General features: G+C 42.8%; 1 protein-coding gene and 1 non-coding gene across 2 annotated transcripts; both read left to right on the top strand.

The window, feature by feature from the left end:
- The first annotated feature begins 305 nt into the window (after window positions 1-305).
- On the top strand, window positions 306-412 carry LOC130042148 (U6 spliceosomal RNA). Its single transcript, XR_008795122.1, has one exon. It is a non-coding gene; the product is annotated as a U6 spliceosomal RNA (small nuclear RNA).
- Window positions 413-11236: 10824 nt separating this feature from the next.
- On the top strand, window positions 11237-14042 carry RNASE10 (ribonuclease A family member 10 (inactive)). Its single transcript, XM_056133937.1, has 2 exons — window positions 11237-11331; window positions 13392-14042. Exon 2 carries the CDS (start codon window positions 13392-13394, stop codon window positions 14040-14042), a length of 651 nt encoding a protein of 216 aa, XP_055989912.1. The 5' UTR covers window positions 11237-11331.
- The last annotated feature ends 245 nt before the right edge of the window (window positions 14043-14287 follow it).

Here is a 14287-nt window from a genome sequence, read left to right as displayed (position 1 = left end):
AGAGGTAAGAAGAAAGGTAGGAGTTTTTAAAAACCCTCTTAATCTGTCACTGTTACTGTCTGTCACTGTCCTCCCGTTGTTCATCGATTTGCTCGAGCGGGCCCAGTAACGTCTCCATTGGAGACTTTGTTGTTACTGTGTTTGGCATATCGAATACGTCACGGGGAGCTTGCCAGGCTCTGCCGTGCGGGCGAGATACTCTCGGTAGCTTGCCGGGCTCTCTGAGAGGGGCGGAGGAATCGAACTCGGGTCGGCCATGTTGGCTGCGTGCAAGGCAAACGCCCTACCGCTGTGCTATCGCTCAAGTGCTCGCTTTGGCAGCACATATACTAAAATTGGAACGGTACAGAGAAGATTAGCATGGCCCCTGCGCAAGGATGACACGCAAATTCGTGAAGCGTTCCTTAGTTTAATGGGAGTGAAAAAAACTAAGAGGACAATGTGTTTGATTTGGCCGGATTCTTTATCCAGGTCCAACAAAACCATTTTCTTGCCATTCAGGCCTTCATAGGTTTCCTTTGTAAATCTGTGGCGCTACGCGAGATCTGCCAGCTGTCATCCAGTGGCTTGTGTGCAAGATGGCGCAGGACTTCAAGACCTACCTCCGCTCCTAGACCTCGGCTGTCATGGCGCTGCAGGAGGTGAGCGAGGCCTACCTAGTGGGGCTCTTCTAGGACACCAAACTCTGCACATTCCCTGCCAAGCATGACATGGAGCTGGCGTGCCGCATCCACAAAGAGAGAGCATAAAATTTACGATGCTAAAATCTCAGGACTAGGACAAATGGAGATGCTACTGGTGCTGCTGGAGTAATTGATGATTAACTATGACAGTGACGGCAGATTACATATATTATTGTTATTAAGACCACAGAACCAACTTTTTAATAATTGCAGTGATAGGGATCAAAGCCAGGTCTCTTACATGCAAGGCGTGCACTTTACCACTGAGTCACAACCCTGGCCCCCAGATCATAGTTTAGGAAGGGCATTGGGCCACACCTTGAGTGCTCAGGGCTTACTCCAGGCAGTGGGGGTTTGAACAAGGGTTGGACAGATGCAAAGCAAGTGTCTTAGCTCCTGCACTATCTCTCTGGCCCCTCAGATGAGTCTGTTGTTTTTGGTGCTCAGGGCTCACATCAGCTCAAGGTGGTTCCAGGCCTACTGCAAGGCAAGCATGGGCTCCAGCCTGTTGTGTTGCTTCCCTGCCCCCCAGATCAGACTGTAAGAAGCCTGATTTATTTACTTTACTAGCCTTAGCTAGTACTGTCAGCACTGTCAGCATTGTCCTGCTGTTGTTCATCGATTTGTTCAAGTAGGCACCAGTAACGTCTCCATTGTGAGACTTGTTACTTTTTTTGGCATATCGAATATGCCATGGATAGCTTGCCAGTCTCTGCCGTGCAGGCGGGATACTCTCGGTAGCTTCGGAGGAATCGAACCCAGGTCGGCTACATGCAAGGCAAACGCCCTACCCGCTGTGCTGTTGTTTAGAAAACTAAGCCCCTGAAACTGGTACTGAAAGTGGCACAAAGAAATGAAGAGCTGAGTTAAAGATTTTAAAACACCAGCAAACTCTCCTGGACAGGGACTCTTGTCCTTACCTTATCTTTCCCACAATCACCGAAAATAAGGAAGGGTTGAACCCTCACTTAGAAACCTTAGGCTTATGTCTGAAGAAAACATGGAATGGGCCTCAGAGAACCAGCCTACATGGGAATTCACTGACCATCTGCCACCTACCTGTTTGCAATCCACCCATCCTAGACATGGAATTCTCTGTTCTCGTTCTCTTTAAAAACCACTTCTTGTGACCATGCAGACAAAAGCTTGTTTTATTTTTTAGGAGGGGTGGGAGTGGGTGCAGGGAGGATGCAGGTCTATTATCTCAGATTTCTAGCTCATTTTCTTGCATCAATCTTTTCTTTAATTCCCCAAACCAAAAACAATTATTGTAATAGAGGAGACATGGTTATAACACAGTCATACTTTTTTTGGGGGGGTGGGCTGGGGGCACACTTGACAGTGCTCAGGGATGACTCCTGGCTCTGCACTCAGGGATAACTTCTGATGGACTTGGGGGATCATATGGAGTGCTGGAGATTGAATCTGAATTGGCTAGGTGCAAAGCAAATAAATGCCCTACCCACTGTATAGGACTCTGGTCACACGTTCATACTTTTGTGTACAAAGTTACTGCCCCTCTACCAGCACCAAAATTGCACCAAACACCCAAACAAGCCAACAATTTCACTTGTTGTATCTATAAATTTGGGTCTTTCTTCTCAAGAACCTCACTGTTTTCTAAAGTTCTTGCCAACTAGGAAGTGACTTCCCTTTCTCCCACAAAGATGAGATCCTGTAAGACAAGTTCTAGACTCTTAGGAAGGACTTTGTGTGCATTGGTTCATAGCCCTGAGTTAAATGAGTGTTATTCTTTAAAATGTCTTTCTGGGCAAGGTTTGTATAACCATTTTTTTCATCATATCCTAGTAAAAAGATTTTTAGTAAAAATTTTTGTCTTCCTTAACCAAGACTAAAAACTATTGCTGTGAAAAATAAAGAGACTAAATAAGAATTTTTGAATTCTTGACTGTGGCATATGGATCAATATGAATCAGTAATTTAAAGGTGTTTATTTTAGTGGGCAGGAGAGATAGTACAGTGGGTAAGGTGTTTGCTTTGTACCTAGTCAACTGGAATTTAATTCTCGATAAGCCCCATATGGTCCTCTGAGTCACACCAAAAGTCATCCCTGAGCTAAACAAAAGTGTTTATTTCAATTTAAATAAACAATTGTAGAGATTTCTTACGGATTGCAGAGAGTTTCAAGATAAAGGGGGTGAAAAGTCTCATATCCAGAGCTTAAAACATTAAAACAACATTAACTTAAAGGAGAATGTCAAAACACATTCTAAACAAATAACCAACCAAACAAACAAATAACCACAAATTTACTTACCAGTTTATTCAGTCCCATACAACCCATTCTTATTTTGTTGGACTTATAGCTGCTTATTTTTGAAAGAGGAAGCCTCAGTTTCCCCTTGCCAGTGATACAGATAACCACAGTTTCTTCTCTCCAGCTGTCCATCTCTCCCCCATCAACTTGACACACATTCCATCCCCCAGATTCTGTCTCAGCATTCCTGAGGCTTCCCAGAAGTATAAAACTCTGTCCTGGAGTCTAGACTGACAGGGAAACTAAGATAATGGGAAATCCTGGAGTCTAGGCTGAAGGAAAACTAAGATAATTGGAAATTAGACCTGGAAGATTTGTTTCCCCTTGGCAGTGAAGAAGGAAGCCACAGATTCCCCTTGCCATCTTTCCCCCACTCACCTGACACATTTTATTCCCAAAGTCCTGCCCCAGTAGTCGTAGAGATTTCTAAGACCATAAAACTCTATCCTGGAGCATAGGATGACAGGGAGACTAAGATAAGGGGCAAAAACACCCAGAAATATTTAGACCAGCTAGACATCATTGTAATTTTCTGGCACCTTTTGTAAACACTTGCCAACTGATATGGGAATGCCAGGAGTCCTTAAAAGACCTACACAAAACTCCCTTATCTTAACTTAGTCCTATACTAAGTTCCTTCCCATTAGGGGAGCTTCTTTTCTTTTCTTTTCCTTTTTTTCATTTTTAATTTGTTATTTTATTTATTTATTTTAGAGAATCACCATGAGATACAGTTACAGACATACAAATTTTCATGATTACGTTCCAATCAAACAATGTTCAAAGGGGGGCTTTTTTCTTTCTTTCTTTCTTTTTTGTTTTTTGTAAGAATATATGATAAAGTCCACTGCACAGGAAGAAACCTTCACACAGTAGCCCAATACAATATATCTGTTGTCTTAGGTTTACATGAACTTAAAATGAGAACAGGACACAATGTGTGGCACTAAGGAGCTTCTTTTCTTATCTCTTCTACTCTCCAATAAATGTTTCTGCTTTCCAACTCTGAATCTGAGCATATTTATTACTCAATATTTTCATTCTTGAAAATATTGAAGAACCTGGGAATCATGAACAAACAGAGACCCACTACTACTGCTTCTGCATCATCTGCATCACTTATTTATTGAAAAGAGTTCTAGAGGAGTTGAGCATCAAAGTTCCTGAGACTGCATGAAGCAAGAGCTGGTTCCATCTCCGGTGCCACTTGGTCACCTGAGCATTGCCTGAGCAACCTCCAAGCAGAGAACCGGAAGTAAACCCTCAAACACCACTGGGTAAGATCCAAACAACAAGAAAAGTCTGGAAGTCTTGATTCATGACTAGGGTCCAACTTCACAGTCACGGTCACGGTCCTCCCGTTATTCATCGATTTGCTCGAGCGGGCACAGTAACATCTCCATAGTGAGACTTGTTACTGTGTTTGGCATATCGAATACGTCAAGGGGAGCTTGCCAGGCTCTGTCCCGCGAGCAAGATACTCTCGGTAGCTTGCCAGGCTCTCCGAGAGGGGCGGAGGAATCGAACTCGGGTCGGCCATGTTGGTCGCTTGCAAGGCAAACGTCTTACCCGCTGTGCTATTGCTCCAGCCCAGGGTCCAACTTATGTAAATAATTTCTGAACTTTAGACAAATAATTTTAATTATTTAAGTGTTTCAAGGGCTACTCTGTGGCAGTTCAAAGGAAATTTCTTCACTATTTAAGCACAGATTTCAAGTTTTTATAATTTTGATAGGGCTGGAGTCATAGCACAGTGGGTAGGGCGTTCGCCTTACAAGCGGCCAACATGGCCGACCCGAGTTCGATTCCTCCGCCCCTCTCGGAGAGCCCGGCAAGCTACCGAGAGTATTCGATATGCCAGACACAGTAACAACAAAGTCTCCAATGGAGACGTTACTGGGCCCGCTCAAGCAAATCGACGATCAACGGGAGGGCCTTTACTTTACTTTACTTATAATTTTGATACTCAAGTCACCTTCAACAGAAGAGAAATTTATATTTGAAGTGAGTTAAGAAAAGACAAAAACATTTCTCTTGGGGTGGCTTCTAAAATTTTAACATACTAGCTTATCAAAGACTCCACTCACATTACTGGGGACTGAGGTATGATGTACCCTAGGTGTGAACAAAAGGCAAATCTTTCAAAAGATAAAAACTTGGGAACTGGGGATGAAGGTCAGTGACTCAGCACTAGCCTTGGGTGTATGAGGCCCTGGGTTTGACCCCAACCACTGTCCTCCCGTTGTTCATTGATTTGCTTGAGTGGGCCCAGTAACGTCTCCATTTTGAGACTTGTTACTGTGTTTGGCATATTGAATACGTATGCCAAATGTAGGCTTTGCCAGGCTTTGCTGTGCAGGCGAGATACTCTCAGTAGCTTGCCGGGCTCTCTGAGAGGGGCGGAGGAATCGAACCTGGCTGGCTGCATGCAAGGCAAATGCCCTACTGCTGTGCTGCCCCAACCACCACCAAATTTTTTTTTAAGATTCATAAATTGTGTCTAAACTGGCCCAGGGCCCAATTGTTAATAACCAACCTAGTTACCAGAATGACTTCAGGATGAGATAATCCAACAAGATGATGTTTTTCATGTGGAAGATCTGGATGTGGCCCAATGTTTTTTTAAAAAGTTAATGACTTCAAGTGAAGGTAGGATTTGTGAATTGGGTGACAGGGTTCAGTCCTCCAATGCTAAAGGGGAAAAGTTTTTTTCCTTTTGAATTAAGAAACTCTTTGGGAAGAATCATCTTTGCCACCCCCATATCATATCTATGTGTAATATATATATATAACCTATATATATTACACACACATATATATATGTATATATTTCGGTTTGGGGTCATATCTGACTGTGTTCAGGGATTACTACTAGTTCTGTACTCAGGGATTATTCCTGGCAGTGCCCTGAGACCATCTAAGATGCCAGTGATTGAACCCTGGTTGGCTATGTGCAAAGCAATTGCCTTACCCACTATACTTTCTCTCTGGATATAACAAAAGTATTTTTAAACACGACAAAAGTTGTCTGGGGGCTGGAGCAATAACACAGCAAGTAGGGCCTTGCACATGGCTGACCCAGGTTCAATTCCCAGCATCCCATATGGTCTCCCAAGCACCACCAGGACTAATTCCTGAGTGCAGAGCCAGGAGTAACCCCTGTGCATTCTGGGTGTGACCCAAAAAGAAAAAAAATAGTAAGAAACTTGTCTAAGTTATGTTAACTTGAAGCACATATTTGTGAGTCTGTGCTTTAGGTAAGTATGGTGTTCAAATCTCTGGTGTTCCATATGCACTGACCATCAACTTGGCAGCTCTTCTCTTCACAACCCCCTGAACTATTTATGACTGTACCATAGCCATGTCTTTGCAAGTGCCACAAAAAAATGGGTTTGGCCTCAGGCAAGCACCTTAGCAAAAAACACATGCAAGTGCCATGGCAGGCAATGTGACTCCTGGAGAGTATACGTGTTAGCATCACAACTGATGTGCAAATCCTGGCCAGCAACACAGCTTAAAAAGTAACATGTGAGCACCCCAGCATGGTGTGTGCAAACCTCGTCATAGAACAATAGCGACAGCAGAAGGGAGATGGGGTGAAAAAAAAGTCTGTGTTTGCCAAGTCAAACTAAGTACAATTTGAAATATACTTCGAAGAATTTGATGCTGATGTTTATTTTTTGAAGACTTGAGGTCTGACCTAAGTTTATAGCCTTTAGGTAAATATTAGAGTTGATAAAAACTGTCCATAATCAACATGCCTGTGCTGATCTCTATCTGATCACTTCAAATATGGAAGGTCACGTAGGTACCTAATGTTGCAGGTCACTTTTGTGGATGAAACAGGGAGAGAAGTGGCAGCCTTAAGAGGGGAGTCTCTGGCTTTCCTTTATCACCCAGCTGGATCCCCCAGAAAAGGCTTGTGAGGTTAGGACTGGGAGAGTCTGCTTTGAACATCTGCCCAGCTCAGACCTCAGCTCCTCATGACAGTCCTTAAATTCTCCCTGATTTCCACCTGGGATTAAATCCCTGCCACTCAATTTCTCCAGTGGAGCCATGAAACTCAGGCTGCAGCAAGGGATGACTCTTTACAGGAAAAGGAAAATCAGCCTCTTCCAAGGTTCTCTCTACTCTGGTCTATAGCCTGTTCTGGCAGAAATGAAATTCAGAAAGGAGAGGAATTGTGAACTAAGGTTAATTTACTTGAGAAATATGAGGGAAAACAAACAGTTTTGTGCTCAAGAGAGAATGTAGCCCGAGAGAGAGAGAGAGAGAGAGAGAGAGAGAGAGAGAGAGAGAGAGCGAGCCAAAAACAATTTCCAGGTTGAGCTGAGGGCAAACCCCCAAGATGGAGAACTGAATAAGAGAATATCCCAGGCACAAATGTGAGTAAGCACCCCTACCCTGCCCCAATGGAGAAATGCATTTCTTTGCCTCTCTGATAAATTAGTGTTTGAGGTTTTTTTTTGTTTTTTGTTTTGGTGTTTTTCTTTTTTTGACTTTTGTGGTCACACCCAGTGATGCTCAGAGGTTAATCCTGGTTCTGCAACCAAGAATCACTCCTGGTTGTGCTCAGGGGACCATATGGGATGCCGGGAATTGAATCTGGGTTGGCTGTGTGCAAGGCAAATGCCCTACCCCCTGAATGATCTCTCCAGCGTCTATTTTTTATTTTATGTTTTGGTTTTAGGGCCACACTGGTAATTCTTAGAGCTTATTTCTGACTTTGTGTTCAGAAACCATTCCTTGCAGGGCTTGAACGCTTTGGTTCTCAAGTGTGCAGTGTGCTAGACAAGCATTGTGCTATCTCTCTGGCCTATTGCTTTTTGTGGTGGTGGTGGTTTGGTTTTTTTTTTTTTTTTTTTTTTTTTGGTTTGTTTCTGGGCCAGACCCTGTAGTACTGAGGCCTACTCCTGTCTCTGTATTCAGGAATCACTCCTGGTTAGGCTCCGGACATCTCTGGTTAAGCCTCTTCTCTCAAGGAGTATAGATGAAGCTCTGGATCCAGAATTTTTCATCTCAAAGGTTTTCTGGGTTCTTTAGTCCTATGCAGGTCCTGTATTTCGTGCTTTTGGGTTTCAGACACTCTTTCCTCAGCCAACATCACCATATCTCTACCTACAACAATGAGAAGAATGCAACTCACACAGAGAGCATATCTTTGGCATGCAAGACTAGAGAATGAAGATAGTTCTAAAACATGTTTAGACAAAATATCCCTAAAGGTAATTATTAAGCCTGTTTCAAAGAAGTGAGTGAATGTTACTTAAGCTGTTAAAAATGGGTGAATCCATGATGTCAGTTGGCATCTTTCCTAGCAGAGCTGTGGGCTGTGAGAACATAGAGAACTCGACAAGAGACTTAGAGGTGATCTACTTCTGTAGATGTTGTTAGTTCCCATGCACCTGAGTAGGGTGGCTGTGGGTTGTTTTATTGATCACACATTATTAACAAAATTCCTTCAACATAGAAGAAGCTGCCAAATTTTTGAGTTAGAAAGAACATGATGTGCAATTACTCCCCCAGAAATTCCTCCATCTACCAGGTGAATGCAGAGTTAGGCAAGACCTGAACGGGTAAAAGCCCTAATTGTAATCTCAGGGATTAGACAGGGAATTCAAGGATTGTAAGAATGATAAAATCTAGCAGAGGTCAGGAGGGATGGGGTTCTGTAGACTGTGAGAAGCTGTGTATGAGTATACTTTATAAGTAAGTTGTAATTATTATTAATAAGTAATTTAAGATTTTAAGATTTACTTTTAATTTTAAGATTAATACATAATTATTAATCTTAAAATAAGATAAATAACTATATATGTAAACATGCATGGATAAATACACACACAAAAAAACTCAGGTACATTTGCTTTGATATCAGTTCTTCCATGAAGAAATGGCTTCAACTGCAATAGACTATCAGCAGCTAAGCAGAGTACAGAAGGAGGGATAGTGGGTGGGAGTCAGTAGATTACGTTTCATTTGTCTTCTGGGACCCACTCTCTTCATTACTTCAGGCAAGTCATCTAATATCTTGTACCTCGATTTTATTGTAAACCAGGAGAGAGAGACAATGACAGAGAGGAAGAGAGAGAGAGAGAGAGAGAGAGAGAGAGAGAGAGAGAGAGAGAAACGTTTAAGAGAGAATACAGGCTTCTCCTCCAAAGGGAAAAGCTAAGAGCATCTCAGGTTGAGATATGGGCCAATCTCCAACTCAAGGTGGAAAGTATGCCAGAGAGTGAGACAGAGAGATGAGAATAACATCTCAGGTTGAGAAGTGGGTGACTCTCCAAGGTAGAGAATGCACTATAAAGTAAAAGGAAGGTGTTACACATCTCAGGTTGAAATACAAGGCAAAACCTCCATGACAGAGAATTTTCCAGATCCAATATTTTATAGTAACCATGCAGTATGTCCTTTTACTAGTCTCAAGTATGATGCATAGATAAAATAACATATTCAGAGAAATAAACTAAGACAACTCATCTTCTATGTCTGGGCATTCAGAATCATTTCTTCACCAATTCTCATATATACGTATATATATGAGAATCATTTCTTCACCAATTCATATATATATATATGGGCTGGAGCAATAGCACAGTGGTTAGGGTGTTTGCCTTGCACATGGCCGACCCAGGTTCGATTCCCAGTGTCCCATATGGTCCCCTGAGCACCATCAGGAGTAATTTCTGAGTGCAGAGCCAGGAATAACTCCTGTGCATCGCCAGGTGTGACGCCAGGTGTGACCCAAAAAACAATATATATATGGGCTGGAGCGATAGCACAGCTGGTAGGGCATTTGCCTTGTATGCAGCCAACATGGCCGACCTGAGGTCGGTTCCTCTGCCCTCTGGGAGAGCCCAGCAAGCTACTGAGAGTATCTCGCCCACACGACAAAACCTGGCAAGCTCCCCGTGAAGTATTCAATATGCCAAACACAGTAACAAGTGTCACAATGTTACTGGGTCCGCTCCAGCATGAACATTGGGAGGACAGTGAAAATGACAGTGACAGTAATATATATACACATACATATATATATAATGTATGTATGTATGAATATATATATATCCAGAGAGTTAAAAGAAATATTATCTCATGGTGTCACTTTTAGCTAAAGAAGTAAGCAGAATTAACATTGTAACTATTTTGGTTTGACTCACCAGGCTATAGAGACTGAGTTACGGGGCAGCTTCTGATGTGGGTTCATCTAGGCTAAATAATCAGGTTTGAAAACTCTGGTGAGGTTTTGCATAAGCAGGGACCTACCAAGTGGTGTTCCTGAGGTGTGAGACCCCCATTGGTAATTCTTGGCCAACCTCAGCCTGTAGTTCAATGCATGGGCTTGAGACTGCCATACTGCTTTGGCCCTGAGGTACCCAGAGACCCCCAAGGACGCACACAGCAATGTACATGACACTGTGTGGTGCCAGGAATCCAACTTGAGTACCACTGTACTATGCACGGTAACCACTGTTCTATCTCCTAGCCTCTCTGAAAATTCTTTTTTTTTTTTTCTTTGCTTTTTGGGTTCCACCCTGCGATGCACAGGGGTTACTCCCAGCTTCGCACTCAGGAATTGCTCCTGGCGATGCTCAGGGGACCATATGGGATGCTGGGAATCGAATCCGGGTTGGCCGTGTGCAAGGCAAACACCCTACCCTCTGTGCTATTGATAGGTCCAGCCCCTCTCTGACAATTCTTAGGGGAATTTGTTGGTTGGCAGAGAAGGGACTGGTGGGCAGAGGACTGGGAAAGGCTTCATGGTTAAAGATATGTGAAAATTTATCACTGAATCTAAAGCTCCAAGCGAAAACAAATATAATTTTAAAATGTTAAATGGTGAAAGCCAAACAACTGTGTTGTAGAGATGAGACCCCCAAAGGCCAAGATTACTAACATTTTTGAAACGACAGAACAGGGTTAAAGGAGGTCCAGGTAGAGACTATTAAGAAATGACTTAGTTTGGAAGTTATGGGCAGGGCCAAGCTGCTAAAAACCACAGGCCAGTGGGTATAATTTAGGAGTGGAACAATTGATTGCTAAAATTGACTATAGTTTACCAGGCTGGAGACGTTTCCTGTCTTAAATATCTGGAGCTGTCTCAGTGCCCAAATAGCTTTACTTCAAAGAGTTTGTGGGAGAGAAAGAAATATCTGAGTGTTCCCTTGAGTGCCAGGTGTGGGAGTGGGACGGGGGTAGGCTTAGGATACAAGACTGGGTCTAGGAACACCTGGGCCAAGAGGAGATTTTCATCTTTCTTCAGACCGCCATCCAGGGCCCTTCTCAGTGAGAAGAAATCCCTGGGAAGAGAGAACTGAGGAACAGGAGGACCCCAAAATCTTTGAAGCTACTTAGGTGTATAGGTAAGTAAGAAATGTGGAGTAGCCCAGAGGACAATATAGGAAATTCTTTTTTTTCAAATTTTTTTGAAATAGTTTTAATTTGAAAGAAAAGTTAAAACAACAATACAAGGAAATCCTGAAGACCCTCTTCCTAGATATATTATTTAAAAAAAAAACCTTCCCCCATTTTTCAAAAGTTATTTTCTTTCATTGTAAACATAGATGTATGTCCATGTACATATAATCTTATTCTGATCCATTTGAGAATAGGTTGTATACATTGCGTCCCTTTATTCCTTAATGTTTCTGGTTTATTTCCTAAAAATAAATATATTTTCTTAAATAATCATAAAAGGTAATCATAGCTGGGGCCAGAGAGATAGTTCAGTGGGCAGGGCACTTGCCTTGCATCCTGAAGACCTGGGTTTGATCCATGGCACCCTGTGTGGTCCCCAGAGCACAGCCAAGAGTGATTCCTGAGTGCAGAGCAAGAGTAACCCTGAGCATTGCTAGGTGTGACCCAAAAACAGAGAGAGGGACAGAGAGACAGAGACAGAGACAGTGAGAGAAAGAGAGAGAGAGAAAGATCATAGCTCTGTTAAATTTTGGGATTTCAAACATTAATACATCTATTGTTCTGCAGTTTATATTCATATTTTAGCTAGTATCCCCATATTCTTTTTTTTTTTTTTTGCTTTTTGGGTCACACCCAGCGATGCTCAGGGGTTACTCCTGGTTTTGCACTCAGGAATCACTCCTGGCAGTGCTCAGGGGACCAAATGGAAAACTGGGAATCGAACCCGGGTCAGCCGCGTGCAAGGCAAACGCCCTACCCACTGTGCTATTGCTCCAGCCCTCCCCATATTCTTTATAGAAATATTTTTTTCTAGTAGTCCTTTAAACATTTAAAAAATTTTTTTTGGTTTTTGGCTCACACTCAGCCCTGCTCAGGCTTTGTTCCTGACTCTGCACTCAGGGATCACTCCTGACTGGTTCAAGGGATATTGGCTCTGGCTTGGGAAAGTCCCTTCATGAAGGGGGTCTTTCCAAACAGTCCTCAGGAGTCCTAAGGGTCCCCTCCCAGCAATTGTCAGCCAACCAGAGAGGGAATTTAATGCAAGGATCCCAGGATGCTGTGCTGCTCCAGACCTTAGGACTGCACCCTGTGATGCTCAGGGAGCCACGTGGCAGTGGAATGAGAATGAATTACAGTACACAGATTTTTGAATTTGTTTTGGTTTGGGGGGTGGCGAAGGATAGTTTTAAAGGAGGTGACTGGTTGTCAAAAGAACAAAAATAACATGTCTGCCATAGAGGTAGGCTGGAGGAGAGGATGGGGAGGCAGGAGGGAAACTGGAGATATTGGTGGTGGAAAGTGTACACTGGTGAAAAGAAAAGTGTTAGAACATTGCATGACTGAAACTCAATCAGGAAGAACTTTGTAACTGTATCTCAGAGTTATTCATACAAAGTAAATAAGATTAAAAACCTAGTAGAGAACAGGGAATTAGCACCAGCAGTAGATCAGATGCTTAGCATGTTTGCAATCCTGAGTTCCATCACCTGCCCTACAGGGCACCCTCCCCCTCCATTGCTGACATCCCTGCTGACTCCCAACCCAGTAGCTCTGCTGAGTGTATCGCCTTAAAAAAAAATAGGTGGCCTCATTCTAGCCCTTTACTCAGAAGTTCATTTGTAAGAATTCTCTAAAAAGAAGTGTGACACTCTACTTGTCTTCTCAACCATTCTTTTGATGACATGGAACTAATTTCTGTTTAAGAGCCAGCTGATGTCATCTTCCCTTATAAATGAGCTAGTTCAGAACTGGTTTTCCCAGTCATCTTCCTGCCGTCTCAAATCCATGTTATTATACAGCAATAGAAAATGTTGTAGGGAGGGACAGGAAAAATGGATCAAGAATAAGAAAGGATCTTTGCCTTAAAGGGGATGAGGTAAATAGAGAATGGAGGGGGAGAGGAGTTGCCCAAAAACTGCATTGTCAGGATTGGGGAGACCAGGGTCTCTGCTGGAGTAAAGTCTCACGTCGCTGTTCATTTTTCTGTTTCCTTCCTTTCTTCTAGGCAGATGAAGCTGGCTATGGTGCAGATCTTATTCATGATGTTACTGCTGCTACTGTGTCTGGGAAGAGGCTTGGGCATGAGGTTTCCCATGGCCTCAACAGTCCTGGAGGATAATGACCAGGCATTGAGTGAGTTTTGGTTCAGCGACTCACAGGATAAGGTCGAGATCTCTGAAGGGGAAATGAGTTTCCAAAAAGCAGAGAGTCTGGCACAAAACATCAGAGGTGTGATGTTGCCTGAGTGGTCAGAGCAGACATTCCTCAGTGAAGACAAGGTTGGAATAGATGGTTTACTCAGAGCTGAGACTCGCTCTCAACATAGCGATGAACAACATGGGGATGACTTGATGGCGAGAGACTGCAATAACTTGATGGCACCCAAGATAAAGATGACCAACAGCCTATGCATAAACAACTACACATTCATCCATGAGGATGTAGAAAAGTTCAAAGCTGTTTGTACCAGCCCTACTGTTCCTTGTACTCACAAAGGAGGAAAATGTCACAAAAGCTCCAGTCCTTTTGAAATGACACTCTGCAAATTGTCCAAAGCAGACCAAATCTCCCCTAACTGCCATTACCTAACTTTTATTATGAAAAAGTACATTATTATGACTTGTACTGATACAAATATCCATATTACATCTGAAAAATAAAAGAACTTCTCAACTTGCACATTATTATCTCTGATTCTTCCTTTCCACATCCTTCCTCCTCTTTGAAGTTCTACTAACATGATTCTTTAACATTAAATCTTTTTATTTGATTCGGTTTTTAGCTTTTGGGTCACACTCAGTGGTACTCAGGGATTACTCCTGGCTCTGTGCTCAGGGATCATTTATAGTGGTGTTCAGACTATACACAGTGCTAGGGATCGAACCTGGGTCAGCCTCATGCAAGA

Source organism: Sorex fumeus, unplaced genomic scaffold (genome assembly GCF_029834395.1).
Source record: "Sorex fumeus unplaced genomic scaffold, SorFum_2.1 ptg000098l, whole genome shotgun sequence".
Classification (NCBI taxonomy): Eukaryota; Metazoa; Chordata; class Mammalia; order Eulipotyphla; family Soricidae; genus Sorex; species Sorex fumeus.
The sequence above is the reverse complement of the archived record's forward strand: the minus strand, read 5'-3'. Positions and strand labels throughout refer to the sequence as shown.

Bases quoted from the DNA above. Each gene is read 5' to 3' on its own strand.
- RNASE10 (XM_056133937.1), top strand. From the start codon at position 13,392: ATGAAGCTGGCTATGGTGCAGATCTTATTCATGATGTTACTGCTGCTA.